The following is a 13084-nucleotide window of genomic DNA, read 5'->3' as shown; positions in this document are numbered from 1 at the left end:
GTTTCAAAATCATGGTGCTTTTAATTACTTGCCCTGCTTTTATTTCTATGCACACCAGCATTGCCATGAAGAACAAAAGGAAGTCGCAGTTTCTGATGGAAATCATATATAATGACGAGAAGCGAAATTCAAAAACTGAATTCAAATTACATGATGAGGATGGTGGGTTCTTTGTTAAAATAAAAATAAAAAATCGACTTCCCCCCTTATGGCAGATGATGTTAACTTCAAAAAATTTAATGTTGTTGGTTAATGTAATGGCTTGAGATGTTTAGAAGATTTGCTTAGCTGAAACCTTTGTTATTTGGAATCCTATACTGAGAAAGCATGCGGCCCTTCCCTTTCCTTGTATTGCTAAAACTGAAGATCTTTATTCTAGGGCTGTAGGGTTTTTGGTTTGATGTCAGAACTAGTGACTGCAAGCTTGTCGATATTGTGCGTCTTCAAGATAATCTTCAGCCTCTGGTAAAAGTCTACGAGCTACATAGAAACACGTGAAGGGAAATTGGCAGCACTCCCCGACTATTTGTAAACCGATCTTCCGCTTTCTTGAATGCAGCTCTCCATTGGCTTGGATATCGTAATAAAGATGATCCATTTGACGATGTAGGCTATGTGAGGGTGGTGTTGTTCGATACGACCAGTAAAGTATTCAGGGAGACGTAATTTCCAGAAGCTGTTGGTTCCAAGTCAGTAGTCATTGTGCATGGAAAATTGGATTAAAGTAAAATTGACAATTATCTGCACAAATTTGAAAAGGTACTAGAGTTCAGGGAGAACGGGAAACTTCTCTTACTGCAAATTCGCCGCTTGGTTTTGTATGATCTTCAGACTGTGAAAGAATACTTGCTATCTGTTTTCCTCACTCCGTACTGTTTTGGGGAAGGAATTATGTAGAGACTCTAGCCTTGCTGGATGGGTCTCAAGGAAGCTTATGAATGTAACCACAATTAACATTACTGCGTAACTCTTCGCAATATAATATTAACTCAGAAGAGGCCACTTCTCAACAACCGAAGAAGAGAGTGATTCAATTGAACCAAACATATCTGAAGGAAACTCATGTAAAAACACACACAGTTACATGGTCACACAATCATATCTGTCGATGCTAAACCCGTTGTTACTAATCTGTGAAGACCACATGTAAAAACACACACAGATACATAGTTACACAAACATTTCTTTTAAGAGATCCAGAAGACTTGGCAGAGAATAGCCATCTGAAGAAGACTAGGTTTTCTACCAAAAGGCAGAAGCTAGAGGAGGGAGAGTCGGAGAAGATGTCAAACTATAGCTATATATCTTGTGAAAGTTTTGGAAGAATACTGATAAGGTTGCCTGTTAAAGTCGCTCTGACGATTCAGGTGTGTTTCAAAATCACGGTGCTTTTTACTTAGTTGCCCTGCTTTTATTCCCAAGCCCACCAGCATTACCATGAAGAACTAAAGGAAGTAGCAGTTTCTGATGGAAATCATAAACTATAACAACGACAGCAATGAATTGGGATTTAAATACATATTACACGATGATAATGCTGGGGCAAAGGGTTTCGGTTTGATGCCAGAGTTATGCATCGTTGTTATAAAGTGCAGCCTCTGGTATGAGCTGAAGAGAAGCTTGGAGAGGGACATTGGCAGCACTCCTTCACTTTCTAGAATGTAGCTCTCATTTGGCCTGGATTTCATAAAAAAGACGATGATGATCCATTAGACAGGTACTGAGACTACGAGCGAGTGGTTTTGTTTGATACAAGGAAGTATTCAAGGAGATGGAGCTGCCACACGCTCAAGAACAAGCAAAAACTTGGGAGTAACTCGAGAATTGATTTCACTGATAGGTGATAGAAGAAAATGACCATTGGTTATATTTTTAACAGATAGGTGATAAAACAGTATGGCGAGCCCAGTTCTTGGATTATACGAACGAGTGTTAAGAGTTTCCTGGCATGGTTATTAAACCATGTCAAGGAATTAACCCAACCAAGTACCTATGTCTCAGATCATCCGGGTTTTCCCAATCAACCCCAGTTTTCCCAATCAGCTAGAGCTAGTTGTGGAGGTGAGATCGAAGAAGAAATGAAGAATGAACTAGGAGGGGGAAGAAAAGTAAGGGATGAAAGGGAAGTAGGGACAAAACATCGTATATTAAGAAGAAGAAAAGTCAGGTCTTACATGGGTTACATCAGGTTGATATACAAGTCACTCGGGTTTGACTGAATTAATTGCAACTCCGGTTTTTTCTTTGTAAAACCCAGCCAAGACCCTAGGTCACCTAGGTCCTGCATTAACTCGTCTAGATCACTCGTCGGGCTGACAACAATGGTTGAGGGAGAATCGAAAACTTCTCTTGCTTTTCTATATTTCATCTATGCTGGTTGGCATGAACTCTATTAGACAGATGCAATTCTGTTTCATTTTCTTCCCTTGATTTCCACACTTTACTTTGCTTGTCGCTCTTTTTCAAAAGCTTTACCGTTGCATATTGTTCAACTAATTCTGCTGGGACGAGAGATTCATTTGACTGTGGACACGCTCTTTTATTTCATCTGTCTGCAAGTTAGCTATAGCATAAATGCACAGCCAAGACCTCCATTATGCCAATTAGTCCAGAGAGAGAGAAATATACGCAAAATCCATTGAAATATATAGTTACTTATAATAGAGAGGGCAGAAGCCATGGCTATAGAGGAGAAAAGGCCTGCTCCCACTAACTTAACGCTCCTACGTTCAAATTCCGTCGTCAATATCATCAATACCGACCAAGTAGTGCATCTGATTCGTCTGGTTTACGGTTTTTCAGAGTAACTATGACAAAGTCTGAATATCGTGGATGCCATAACTGCGCAACTGACTATCATTCTTTGATAAAAGGGTCGAGGACAATTAATGTTTTGCTGTCACCAAACCTGCTACTTTTATCAAGGTTCAGGGAATTTTATTTCGAGGTTGTAGTAATTCGGGAGACAAATGAGGAATCAACTTCGCCAAGTCTGTTAAGATGGACCAGGTTCATTAAACTAAGACAGTTCGATTTGTTAGTGCAGTAGATTCGCAGTGTTAGGATTGGGGAATAACCTATTATCAAGAACTCCTAAATAAGTCGACGACATTAACATAACAAAAAGGATAAAAAAGAAAAGGGGCAGTATTTCATTTCTTATCGAATTCATGGCATTGAATGTACATTCTTCCATCTCTATCACCAAATTTATATAACATGAATGGCAGCTACAGCTGAACAAGGATCTTGCTATCTGCAATGATAGTTTAACCAAGTATCATCGGAAACTAAGATGCTTGCAAAGCACTTAATCAGTCTCAACTGGCCCTGCTGCGTATCTTTGCATTACTGCTAACTGGCAACCTGCTGCAATGGTGGCCAAGCAATCTCATTATCATCTGTGTAACCCTGAACAAGGAAATCTGCACAGTTCTTTCGGCACCCATGGTTATAGGGGTTTCGGAAACGCCCATCTGGACCACGAAGATACCCATAACGAATAGCATTCGCAAGTTCATTGGTTGTGATATTCCGAGCTATCTGTAATATCCATGAAAAGTCTCCATTACACTTGAAACTTCAACCCAAACTAGTTTCCAATAATGCACGAGCAATAATCAATTCATCTTCTCCCACCCCAAAAACACAAATCACAAGACAAGGAAAAAAAGAAAAATTGAAAAAGTCTCATCCCAAACCAATTGTAGTATCCATAATAGTTTAATTATTATGTCTGCCAAAACTTTGAGCAACAGTGGCAATTGAAGAATGCGACTGACATGTCTTCAGCCCACGGCAAAAGCACTAATAGGCAAAGACAAACTTTGCTAGCAAACAGGGTTTTAGTCCATTACCTGAGATGCCTGAGCTGTTGTTAAAGTAGTGGCAGCAATAAAAACAATCACGTCCAACACCAAAAATGCAACAACACCAGGATGATGAACTACCACATAACGAATCCAACTTTCTTCAATATGCAATGACTGTGCAGCTTTCCAAACCCCTGTCATGAAACAGAAATGGCAGTCACAAACTCCGCAATGAAATAACAGATATGGAATAGCAAAATAAAAGAATCCAAGAAATTGGAGATGAGTTGCCTTTCACCCAACAGGAAAGAATTAAAAGTAAATTTCTAGCAACCCACGCACTTTGAACTGCGATGATGCCAGCAAGAAATGATGCTGAAGTTGCCAAGCATATAAAGATGAAAAAGTCTCGTTTGTTCCTCTGCAAGATACACAATGAAGACAACTGATGAGGTAATGAAGAGACAAGGAAATTATACTTCAGTGCAAAGCCGTGCAAAGCATCTTACTTGCCGATTAGCCAAAAATGTACAGAATGGAGAGATAACATTGAAGGGCTCTTCTAATAACTACTATAAGAGATCCTAATGATTGAAAATGGGCATACACCCAGAGAACAAAAGTTCATAGACTTTCTTGTCATCTTTGGATTGTAGAATAATTATGTCACAAAGTATTGTATGATGAATTAGTGACATCACTTGTGGTATTTCCAAAGGCTGTATTAAGATAAGCGAAGAGACATCAAGTGGCCTTATTTGTTATAGATATCCAAGCAAATGACATCATACAGAGAAACCAAATATTTCAATCAGAGATTCCAATAAAAGGCATCTCATAAATCCAAATTATATGCCATAATTACCGGGACTGAAACAGTAAAGCTTAATTTCTCACCTTGCCAACACAATTAGATATCCATGGGCAATGATGGTCAAACTGCTCTACGCAGCGTTTGCACGTAGGGCAGTGCTTACTGCGAACAGGTCTTATTATCTGAAAAGTTAATTGAATACTTTAGTTGAGATAGCATTTCAACCATCTTAAACATAAAAATTAGAAAATTAAAGGTCCAACTACTTGACCTTGCATGTAGGGCAAAGCTGAGACCAATTCCCTGTCCATACCGAGGAGTTGTTCAAATCAATATTCAACAAGGGATCCTGCAAAACATCAGGTAATGATCATCAAAAAGAGAGTGAAAAAATGATAGAAATGAACCTAGCCATGGATTTGGACAGCTTTGACCATAATCTTGTAACCATTGACCAACTGGTAACAAAAGCCAGCCCACCAAAAGGGGAATACAGTAAGCAGACCAATTCAATTTTTTGCCTAGCTAACAGTTACCATAAACTAGCAATAGACCTTCAGTAGACAAAACACTTTACTAAACGAACAATGACAAAAAAATTAAACAGAGATACTGCATACCTCTGAATCAGTATCTTTATTCAAGTCTCCAAGTCTTTTGATAAAACCCGGGTCTTTACTGCAGAGAAAGAACATGAAACAAGTAATTTCTGGAATAAAAATTTTGAGGAAGTGAAAGGGTAGCAGCGTACATTCTATGATAAGTGTTTGCAAGTTGAAAAACCACAAATTTAAACAAGCAGATTCCAGTGTAACTGCAATTTAGCTTTTAAACAGGATAGTTAAATAGACAGTCTGCAGCAAACTTCAGGTTAATGCTTCAGCAAAGGATGCCGAGCATAAGGGTTAATTTCACAGAACGTATTTTGTTAATAACATCTTGAGATCACAAAGATTTGATCAGCAGAATGTTAAAGATGTGGAGGATCTTGGAAAGCAAAATATGCATGCTGACTGCATTGGGAAGGAAACCAAGTTCAAGGTATCAGCAGCAAAAGTCAAAGCCAACTACATTTTTATGGCTCTACAAAATCCACAAAAGAAACAAATATTCCAAGCAAAACCCAACCAGTATTAGTAGCAGAGAGATATTACCTACTGCACCTGTAGAACATAATAATCGAAACAAAAGCTAGAGAAAGAGCAGTCCATCCCCAAATTCCAACAACAGCAGTTACCTTTGGAAGGTTTGGAGCTACCATGCAAGCGAGGTGAATCACAATTAGAACAGAATTTATGCCCATCGCGACATAAAATTGAAGTACAACAACTCATTTACCTGCAATAACTGAGTTGATGAAGAGGAAGATGAGAATGAGTATAATGGACAACAAGATAGGAGCAAGACCAACATCTCCCATCTTCCCACTACGAATTTTGTCTTTCCAGCGGTTGCTTTGCGCCCGCTGTGCATTTGACTGAATAAAATCAAGAGAAAATATATGAAAACTTTCCCATTATTTTTTAAGATCTAGATGCTCTAAAGACACAATCTTTCAGAACATGGTGAAACTAAATCTCAGACAGCAGTTGATTAACAACACTGAATTTAAGACAAACAGAAAGAAAGTGTTTTAAATGTACCAATTCAATAGCTATAGCAAATGACATTCTATTAATAATCATTTTCAAGACATCTGTGCAGATATAAAGTCACCCATTGAGCCAAAAAGACTTCTATCTTTCATGAAAAAAATTGAATTACTCAGATTGGTGGTGAATTCTTTCATCTCTGCTTGCCTTTTCCTCAAAAAATTATAGCCCCACCACAAAATGTCAATACACAATAGACATGACATGATCTCACCTTATGAAAAAAAATAATGTATGGTTTGTATAGGTCCATCCTCGTACAGTAATTAGACCAAAGACAGTAATGCACAAGACACTTCAAAAGGTGTCTGGCACTTCCTCTCAAAGAGAATAAAATAAAGAAAGGACATCAAAGAAGGCGGTGCAATGATTCAAACTACTAGATGACTCCTCCAGTATAATGCAACACAGCACAAAATTTTCAACTGCAAGATACATTGTTCAGTAACATGGTTAAGTTAATATTTAAGAGGGTTAAGACTCATAACAACTAAGTGCAAGCAAATTCCAGCAACTCATCCCAATTTCACCATGATCAATCACAGCAATTTATTCCCAATATCCACCATAACAAAATGTTCTGCATATTTTGTTCAGTAACATGCAAAAGTTGACATTTAGGAGGGTTAAGACTTATGAGAACCAAGTGCAAGCAAATCCCAAAAACTTCCAACTTTCACCATAGAAAATCACAGCATGTTATCTCCTAAAGTTCACCACAAAAAAATAAAAAAATTCATAGATGGCTGAATCAGACCATTTTCCCCAATAGGACACCAATAGGTCTCTCATCCTTATAGATGCTCACATTGGCAGGTATTGGTTTAAAGTCATCTGCATACCATTCTACCGATGGTAACATCGTTATAAAGTACGTACGAGGAAAAGGGCGATATGCCGATGACCTTTATCAGATGCAATCTGAGCAGGAGTAAATCCAGCTTTATCTTTCACAGCAAGTTCCTGCTTTGTGCCAGCATGTACAAGAATAGTGCATGCCTCTATATTTCCCCTTAATGCAGCCCAGTGTAAAGGGGTACAACCTGATACAATTGGTCATTAAACGTCAGCACGGTTCTATAGATGTATAGTAAAATGGTTGATTATTGTCAAGAGTAATAAAATTGAAAATGCCAAAATGGGATACAATTCTAAGGAATTTAACATAAGTTATTAATCTTCATGAATATGTGGTATAGTTTTTAATTGCCGAGAAAAAAAAGGTGATATAGTATTTTTTCTATATTACACTACTAATGGCCTTGATTCCATAAATCATATACCATTAAATCTTAAAATATGAATATACCAAGAACCATAAAGCGAACAATAAAGTTTGAGTGCAATGACAGTTCCAGAACTCCAACAACTGCATGTGACAAAATTATGTCCTTCAACTTAGCTCCACTCCCCCTCTTCTACAAAACTTTGACAACAATTGTGAGGAATCATTGCAGCTATCCTCAGCCTGTGAGTATATCAGAATAGAAATGTGTTTGTCTATATTAAACCTGCAAAACTCATCTCCAGATATATTTATTAAAAGGATCCACGTCTTGGTTTATCATTTAGAGACCATGTATAATTAGCATATTGAATGACAAGTACGTAATTGCTTCCTGTTTTCCTTCTCGGGAACATGCTCCTGCTGACTTGAAAAACATGTTCATCATTTCATTTTTTTGATGTCCCTGACTATTTCTTTCCACTGGAATATATACTTGAGCAAATAATATTTGTTAAATTCACAAAATTGTCCTAGAAGGAAATAATAAGAAATTTGAGAGAGCAAGCACATGACAACTGAGTAAAATAGTGATCATCACAGCCAATACTAGGTGAATTCCAAAGGAGATGAAGAATTACAAGATAGGATTCTACGGTGTTCTGACAATACCTTCTCGATCTTGTCTCCCTTGGTATGCGTCTCGAAATAGAAGTAGTCTAATTGTATCTGCATAACCCTTATAAGCAGCCCTGGTTCATTATAGCACAAAAATAAGTTTTCCACTAGTTCACACATTTTCAATAGAAATATTCTCCACATGACACCATTAACTTTAAGTTGCTAAGTCAGGAAATACCGTTAAAACTTATTATCTCTTTGACACTAAAATTACTGTTTGCAAAACTAGAATTTCAGTTACAAACAGATCTCGTCTTATCTGTTTGCATACACACGCACACACAAACCAATTCAACTAGCACTATATCATTGACATACATCACCAGAACAAAGAGCTGTAGGTTTTAAATATAAACTCCCCACACCATATCCCTAAAACATACCAATGAAGAGGGCTCCTCCCTTCATTATCAACTGCATCAAAATCAGCACCATATTTTGCTCCAATGTGATTCAAAAAGCCTGTTTGTCCGTACTGAGCAGCTACATGAACTGCCTACAGCACAAATTGGCATACATTAAAATAATACAAAAAAAATCAGAATACTGCCTAAAATCAGTCACAAAAATATCAGCCGAACAGTACTAAAGCAGGATAATAACAAAATGCAAAACATTTTTACCCGATACCCGTTAACATCAGCTGCTTCCACTCGTCCTCCATTCTGCAAAAGCACATCTGCCACCGCAATTGAACCTCTAACTGCCGCCCAATGCAGTGCTGTTTGCCTCACATTATCACTTTGATTTACATCTCCCCCGTGCTTCAAAAACATACAAATGAGATTACCAAAAAATAATAATAGTAAAAACACCAATCAAATGCAATTATACACTGAACACATACCCACTAATTACATCAATTTAAATAAAAAAAATGAAAAATTTACTCTTGCAATACCTCAATTATGTATTGGGCAACGTCGGGGAAATTGTTAAGAGAGGCCCATTGAAGAGCGTAATAACCATTACCGTCAGGGTTAGAGAGAGAAGCTTTATCTTCTTCGACAAATTTGCGTAATTTATCGAGATCACCGTAAGCAGAAGCAGAGAAAACATCGATCACGTTGACCGCGGAGCCGTTTGGGATTTGTTTGGATTCTGATGAAACTATCTCGATCTCTGAAGATGCCATTGGAGAATATCAGAGCTTTAGGGTTTAATTTTGGATTTGATAAATAAATTAGGGTTTCTAAGATTGGGGATTTAGGGTTTATGGTTCCCGATTTGATCTCGGAAATGACAGCAACGCATAGTTGCTCCTGTTCAGGGGATGATAATTAGGTTTACCTAGGTTTTTAACGCGCCAAAATTGACCCAGTGATGGGAAAAGTTGTGTTTATTAAATAACTAGGTTGTTCTGTTCTTGGTCGTCCGATCAAAAATCCGACGGTTTGTAATTGTCCTTGAGCAGATTTTAAAATTTTGAATTTGGAATTAATGTTGTTTACTTCGAAATATATAATATCGTATGTAGAATAAATTCAAGAGTGTGGATTAGTGTAGAAGATTTGCACCCTCTTTCCAGCTTACAGCGCCTAAAAATATTGTTAAATTATATTGCATATGCTAGAGGGTGAGTTTTTAAGAGTGTTTAAAAAATAATTTAATTGACATAAAAAAATAATTTAATAATATAAAAATATTGTTAAATTGTTTTCAATATGAAGGTGAGTTTTTAAGATTGTTTGAGAAAAAAATTTAATTGACATAAAAAATAATTTAATAATATAAAAATATATACATGTTGAGTTGTGTTATTACAGTGATAAAAATATGGTTGAGTGAAATGTTACTTTACTTTAAAATCTGTATTTTTACTTAGAAGAGTACAGACTCTTTAATTTTTTGGATTTCTTTGAAAATGTAATTTTGTTACATTTTAAAGTATTTTTTATTTGAAAATATATTAAAATAATATTTTATTTTATTTTATTTAAAAAATTACTTTTAACATCAATATATCAAAATAATTTTTAAAAATAAAAAATAAATTTTTAAAAAACATAATTTTAACTATATTTCCAAATAATATTTTATAGGAAACTAGTAATGATTTTGAGAAGATAACGAAGTGCAATTGAAAGGGAAAGTGAGTGATGAAAAATAACTTAATTAATATTTAAAAGTATATTTTTATCAAGGTTTTATATCGTCATTTTGCACTTGAAGTATTAATAACTCCTTAACTAAAGCTTGTTTTATAATAACATATCTAATAATATAATATACATTTAATTTGTGGTGGATTTTTATTTTAAATGCAGGCTTATCACATAAATAAAAGAATTGATTGATAAGTTTAAAAACTGAAATTGAAAGGACAAAAAGATGGTCAAACTTAGAAAAGAGATGTTGGTGCAGTCCAACCCGGAACACTATTCGGTAATTGGGTCATATCTAGAGTTGTAGATCTCAGATTTAGATATACTTTTTATATATAGAAAGGTAAGACATAGACCTACAAGTTTCATATAGAGCTCAAGATTTAAAAAAGTCATTTTCAAGTCCAAATTATAGCAATAACAAAGAAATTCGAATCTGTCTTGTATCCCGAGTATTGTTCAATGTTTGGCCCATATCTGAAGTTTTAGAAGTCCAAATGACCTCCATTTTTTTTCCTGGAAAGCTAAAATAATTCCCTACAACTTTCATGTTTTTAAGTAGTTCCAATTATGACATTATCAATGATGTTTTAGGCAGATAAGAGAAGATAAGAATTGTCACCAAGTCAAAAGTTGGTCACCCACTCATCAATTAGTCATCAAATCAATAGTTTTCAATTTTGGCCTATAAAAGGAGGCATTTGTCATGCATTTAGACATCTTGGTTTCTAGATCAAGATCATGCTCTTGCTTTCTCTCTTTATATTTTTTGTATTGCTTATATTTTACTTTCATTAATATTAAGTTTATGCTTTTTATTTCCTTTCATTTACTTAGTTAACTTTTATCTTATTTATGTTTTTATTTTATTTATTTATTTTTCTCTCTTTCATTATGTTTAGCTAAGTTTATTATGTCAAGGTGAAAAGGTTACACTAATGGTGTAAAAATAAGTGTAATGTAAACTCAATATGGACTTTAATGTTTGATACTAACATGTTTTGTATTTGTTATCTTGTTCACTCTTTAATACTTTGCTTGTTAAATGATTAATCTAGATTTATGTTGTATAACACTTGGTACAACAAATGCTTGACATTTTTCATAGCCCATACTGTATGGTATAACCGACACTCGAGTTATGAAAGGAACTTGATTTGTTGTTAACATAAGTTACAATCATGAATGCCTGACGAGATTTACAAGTATTAGCATTAATCAAATAAGATGACTAGTGTAATCATGTTAATAATTTATCATCTGATTGGAACCTCCTTTGTGTGTGGTTTCCAATTGAATAATAAGAGTTTATATTATACTTGTTTGACATACCATTAGTGTATCTTCTAACCTTGACGTTATTGTTATCATTGTTGAATACTTACATTAATCTTTCATCTCAAAGTTCTTATCAATGTTTTCTTTTTCTTTTATTATTATTATTATTACTATTACTACTACTATTATTTTTATTTTTATTATTATTGTTACTATTGTTGTTGTTATTGTATTATTGTTATATATAATTTATACAATTAACCTCCTTGTGGTTCGATCCTGGTCTTGCCGGGTTATTTATTATTTTGACACTCCTGCAATTGGAAGAAGACATCAATTTTTTGGTCGTGTCACAACTAGTTTTTTAAATTATTTTAATATATTGAAATTAAAAATAAAATAAAATAAAATATTATTTTAATATATTTTTTTAAAAAATACTTCATAAAAACCTAAAACTTAAGCCTCAAATGAGGGTTATGTGTTGGCTTGTGAATGAGGTAAGAGAGAATTTTTTATGCTTATGTGATTTTTCTATAATTCAACTTTCATTTTCATTTTTTTATACACATTTAGTAAATGAAATTGCAAGGATATCTCATATGAGTTAGAAAAATTATAAATAATAGTAAGTTCTAAATTTAAAAAAAAAATCAATTTTATTTAAATATGATAAAAAAAATAGCTACCATTCCAAACATATACAAACGGAGTAGCTTTTCATATGTTTTATCCTTGTAGCAAACATACCCTCATCAGCAGAGAAATCAAGTAATGAAAAAAGTACTTATATTTTATATTAAAAAATACATTTAGGAGGCATATGTTTTGTGTAATTTTTTTCATGAATGGATGAAATGTTTTACATGATAAATAATTTATGATGTTCAATAAGTTAAATGAAAAAAAAAACAACGATAATGGAATAATGTTGAATTGATGGTGGTGATCTATGGGAATGATTAAATAAGATATTAATGCATTCAAATAAAAAGATTTAAAAATCCACAAAATAGATCTTAATTCCTTTCTAAAATAGACCGAACAAGAATATCTTTTGAACTCAGGCTTAATATCCTAAGGATAAAATATAGCAAGGGGCCCAATGAGAAGCCCAACTCCTTAAAGGACATGAGCTCAAGTAAGAAGCCTAAATTTAGAGGTGAGCAAAAAAACTAAAAAACCAATTAAACCGAGAAAACCAAAAAAAATTAATTGAAAAAATTGAATCGTGAAAAAAAAATGATTAAACTAGTTAGAATTTTTTAAAAAACCGATCAATTTAGTTTTATAAGCCTGGAACCTAAAAAACCGAACAGAACCGAACCCAAACTGAAAAATACCAGAAAAAACCGAGCCAAACCGAAACTGGTCATTTTGAACTGATTTTTATTATAAAATAACCAAACCAAAACTAGTAGGTTTGAACCAGTTTCGGTTTGGTTTTTTAAATAAAAATCGGTTTGGTTATTTTTTTTATAAAAACCGAAGCGAACTGAAAAGATCACCTATACCTA

The 13084-nt window shown here is 34.4% G+C and overlaps 1 protein-coding gene across 1 annotated transcript; it reads right to left on the bottom strand.

Moving 5' to 3' along the window:
- Window positions 1–3129: 3129 nt before the first annotated feature.
- Window positions 3130–9512, bottom strand: LOC105129749 (Ankyrin repeat family protein with DHHC zinc finger domain-containing protein). Its single transcript, XM_011031950.1, has 13 exons — window positions 9086–9512; window positions 8808–8948; window positions 8568–8680; window positions 8176–8255; window positions 7158–7321; window positions 5965–6103; window positions 5781–5880; window positions 5247–5304; window positions 4898–4975; window positions 4710–4808; window positions 4155–4233; window positions 3858–4006; window positions 3130–3543 (listed from the first exon to the last, which is right to left on the bottom strand). The coding sequence occupies exons 1-13, from the start codon at window positions 9317–9319 to the stop codon at window positions 3355–3357; spliced, it is 1623 nt and encodes a 540-aa protein (XP_011030252.1). The 5' UTR covers window positions 9320–9512; the 3' UTR covers window positions 3130–3354.
- Window positions 9513–13084: the final 3572 nt, after the last annotated feature.

This window comes from Populus euphratica, unplaced genomic scaffold, assembly GCF_000495115.2.
Source record: "Populus euphratica unplaced genomic scaffold, PopEup_1.0 scaffold34.1, whole genome shotgun sequence".
In the NCBI taxonomy this organism is placed as follows: domain Eukaryota; kingdom Viridiplantae; phylum Streptophyta; class Magnoliopsida; order Malpighiales; family Salicaceae; genus Populus; species Populus euphratica.
Note: the sequence above shows the minus strand (reverse complement) of the source record. Positions and strands in the feature narration are given on the sequence as shown.

Bases quoted from the DNA above. Each gene is read 5' to 3' on its own strand.
- LOC105129749 (XM_011031950.1), bottom strand. From the start codon at position 9,319: ATGGCATCTTCAGAGATCGAGATAGTTTCATCAGAATCCAAACAAATC. The intron at 6,104-7,157 runs GTACGTACTTTA...GATTTTATTCAG, and splicing joins GGCATATCGCCCTTTTCCTC to TCAAATGCACAGCGGGCGCA. The intron at 4,007-4,154 runs GTGCGTGGGTTG...GTTTCATGACAG, and splicing joins TGGCATCATCGCAGTTCAAA to GGGTTTGGAAAGCTGCACAG.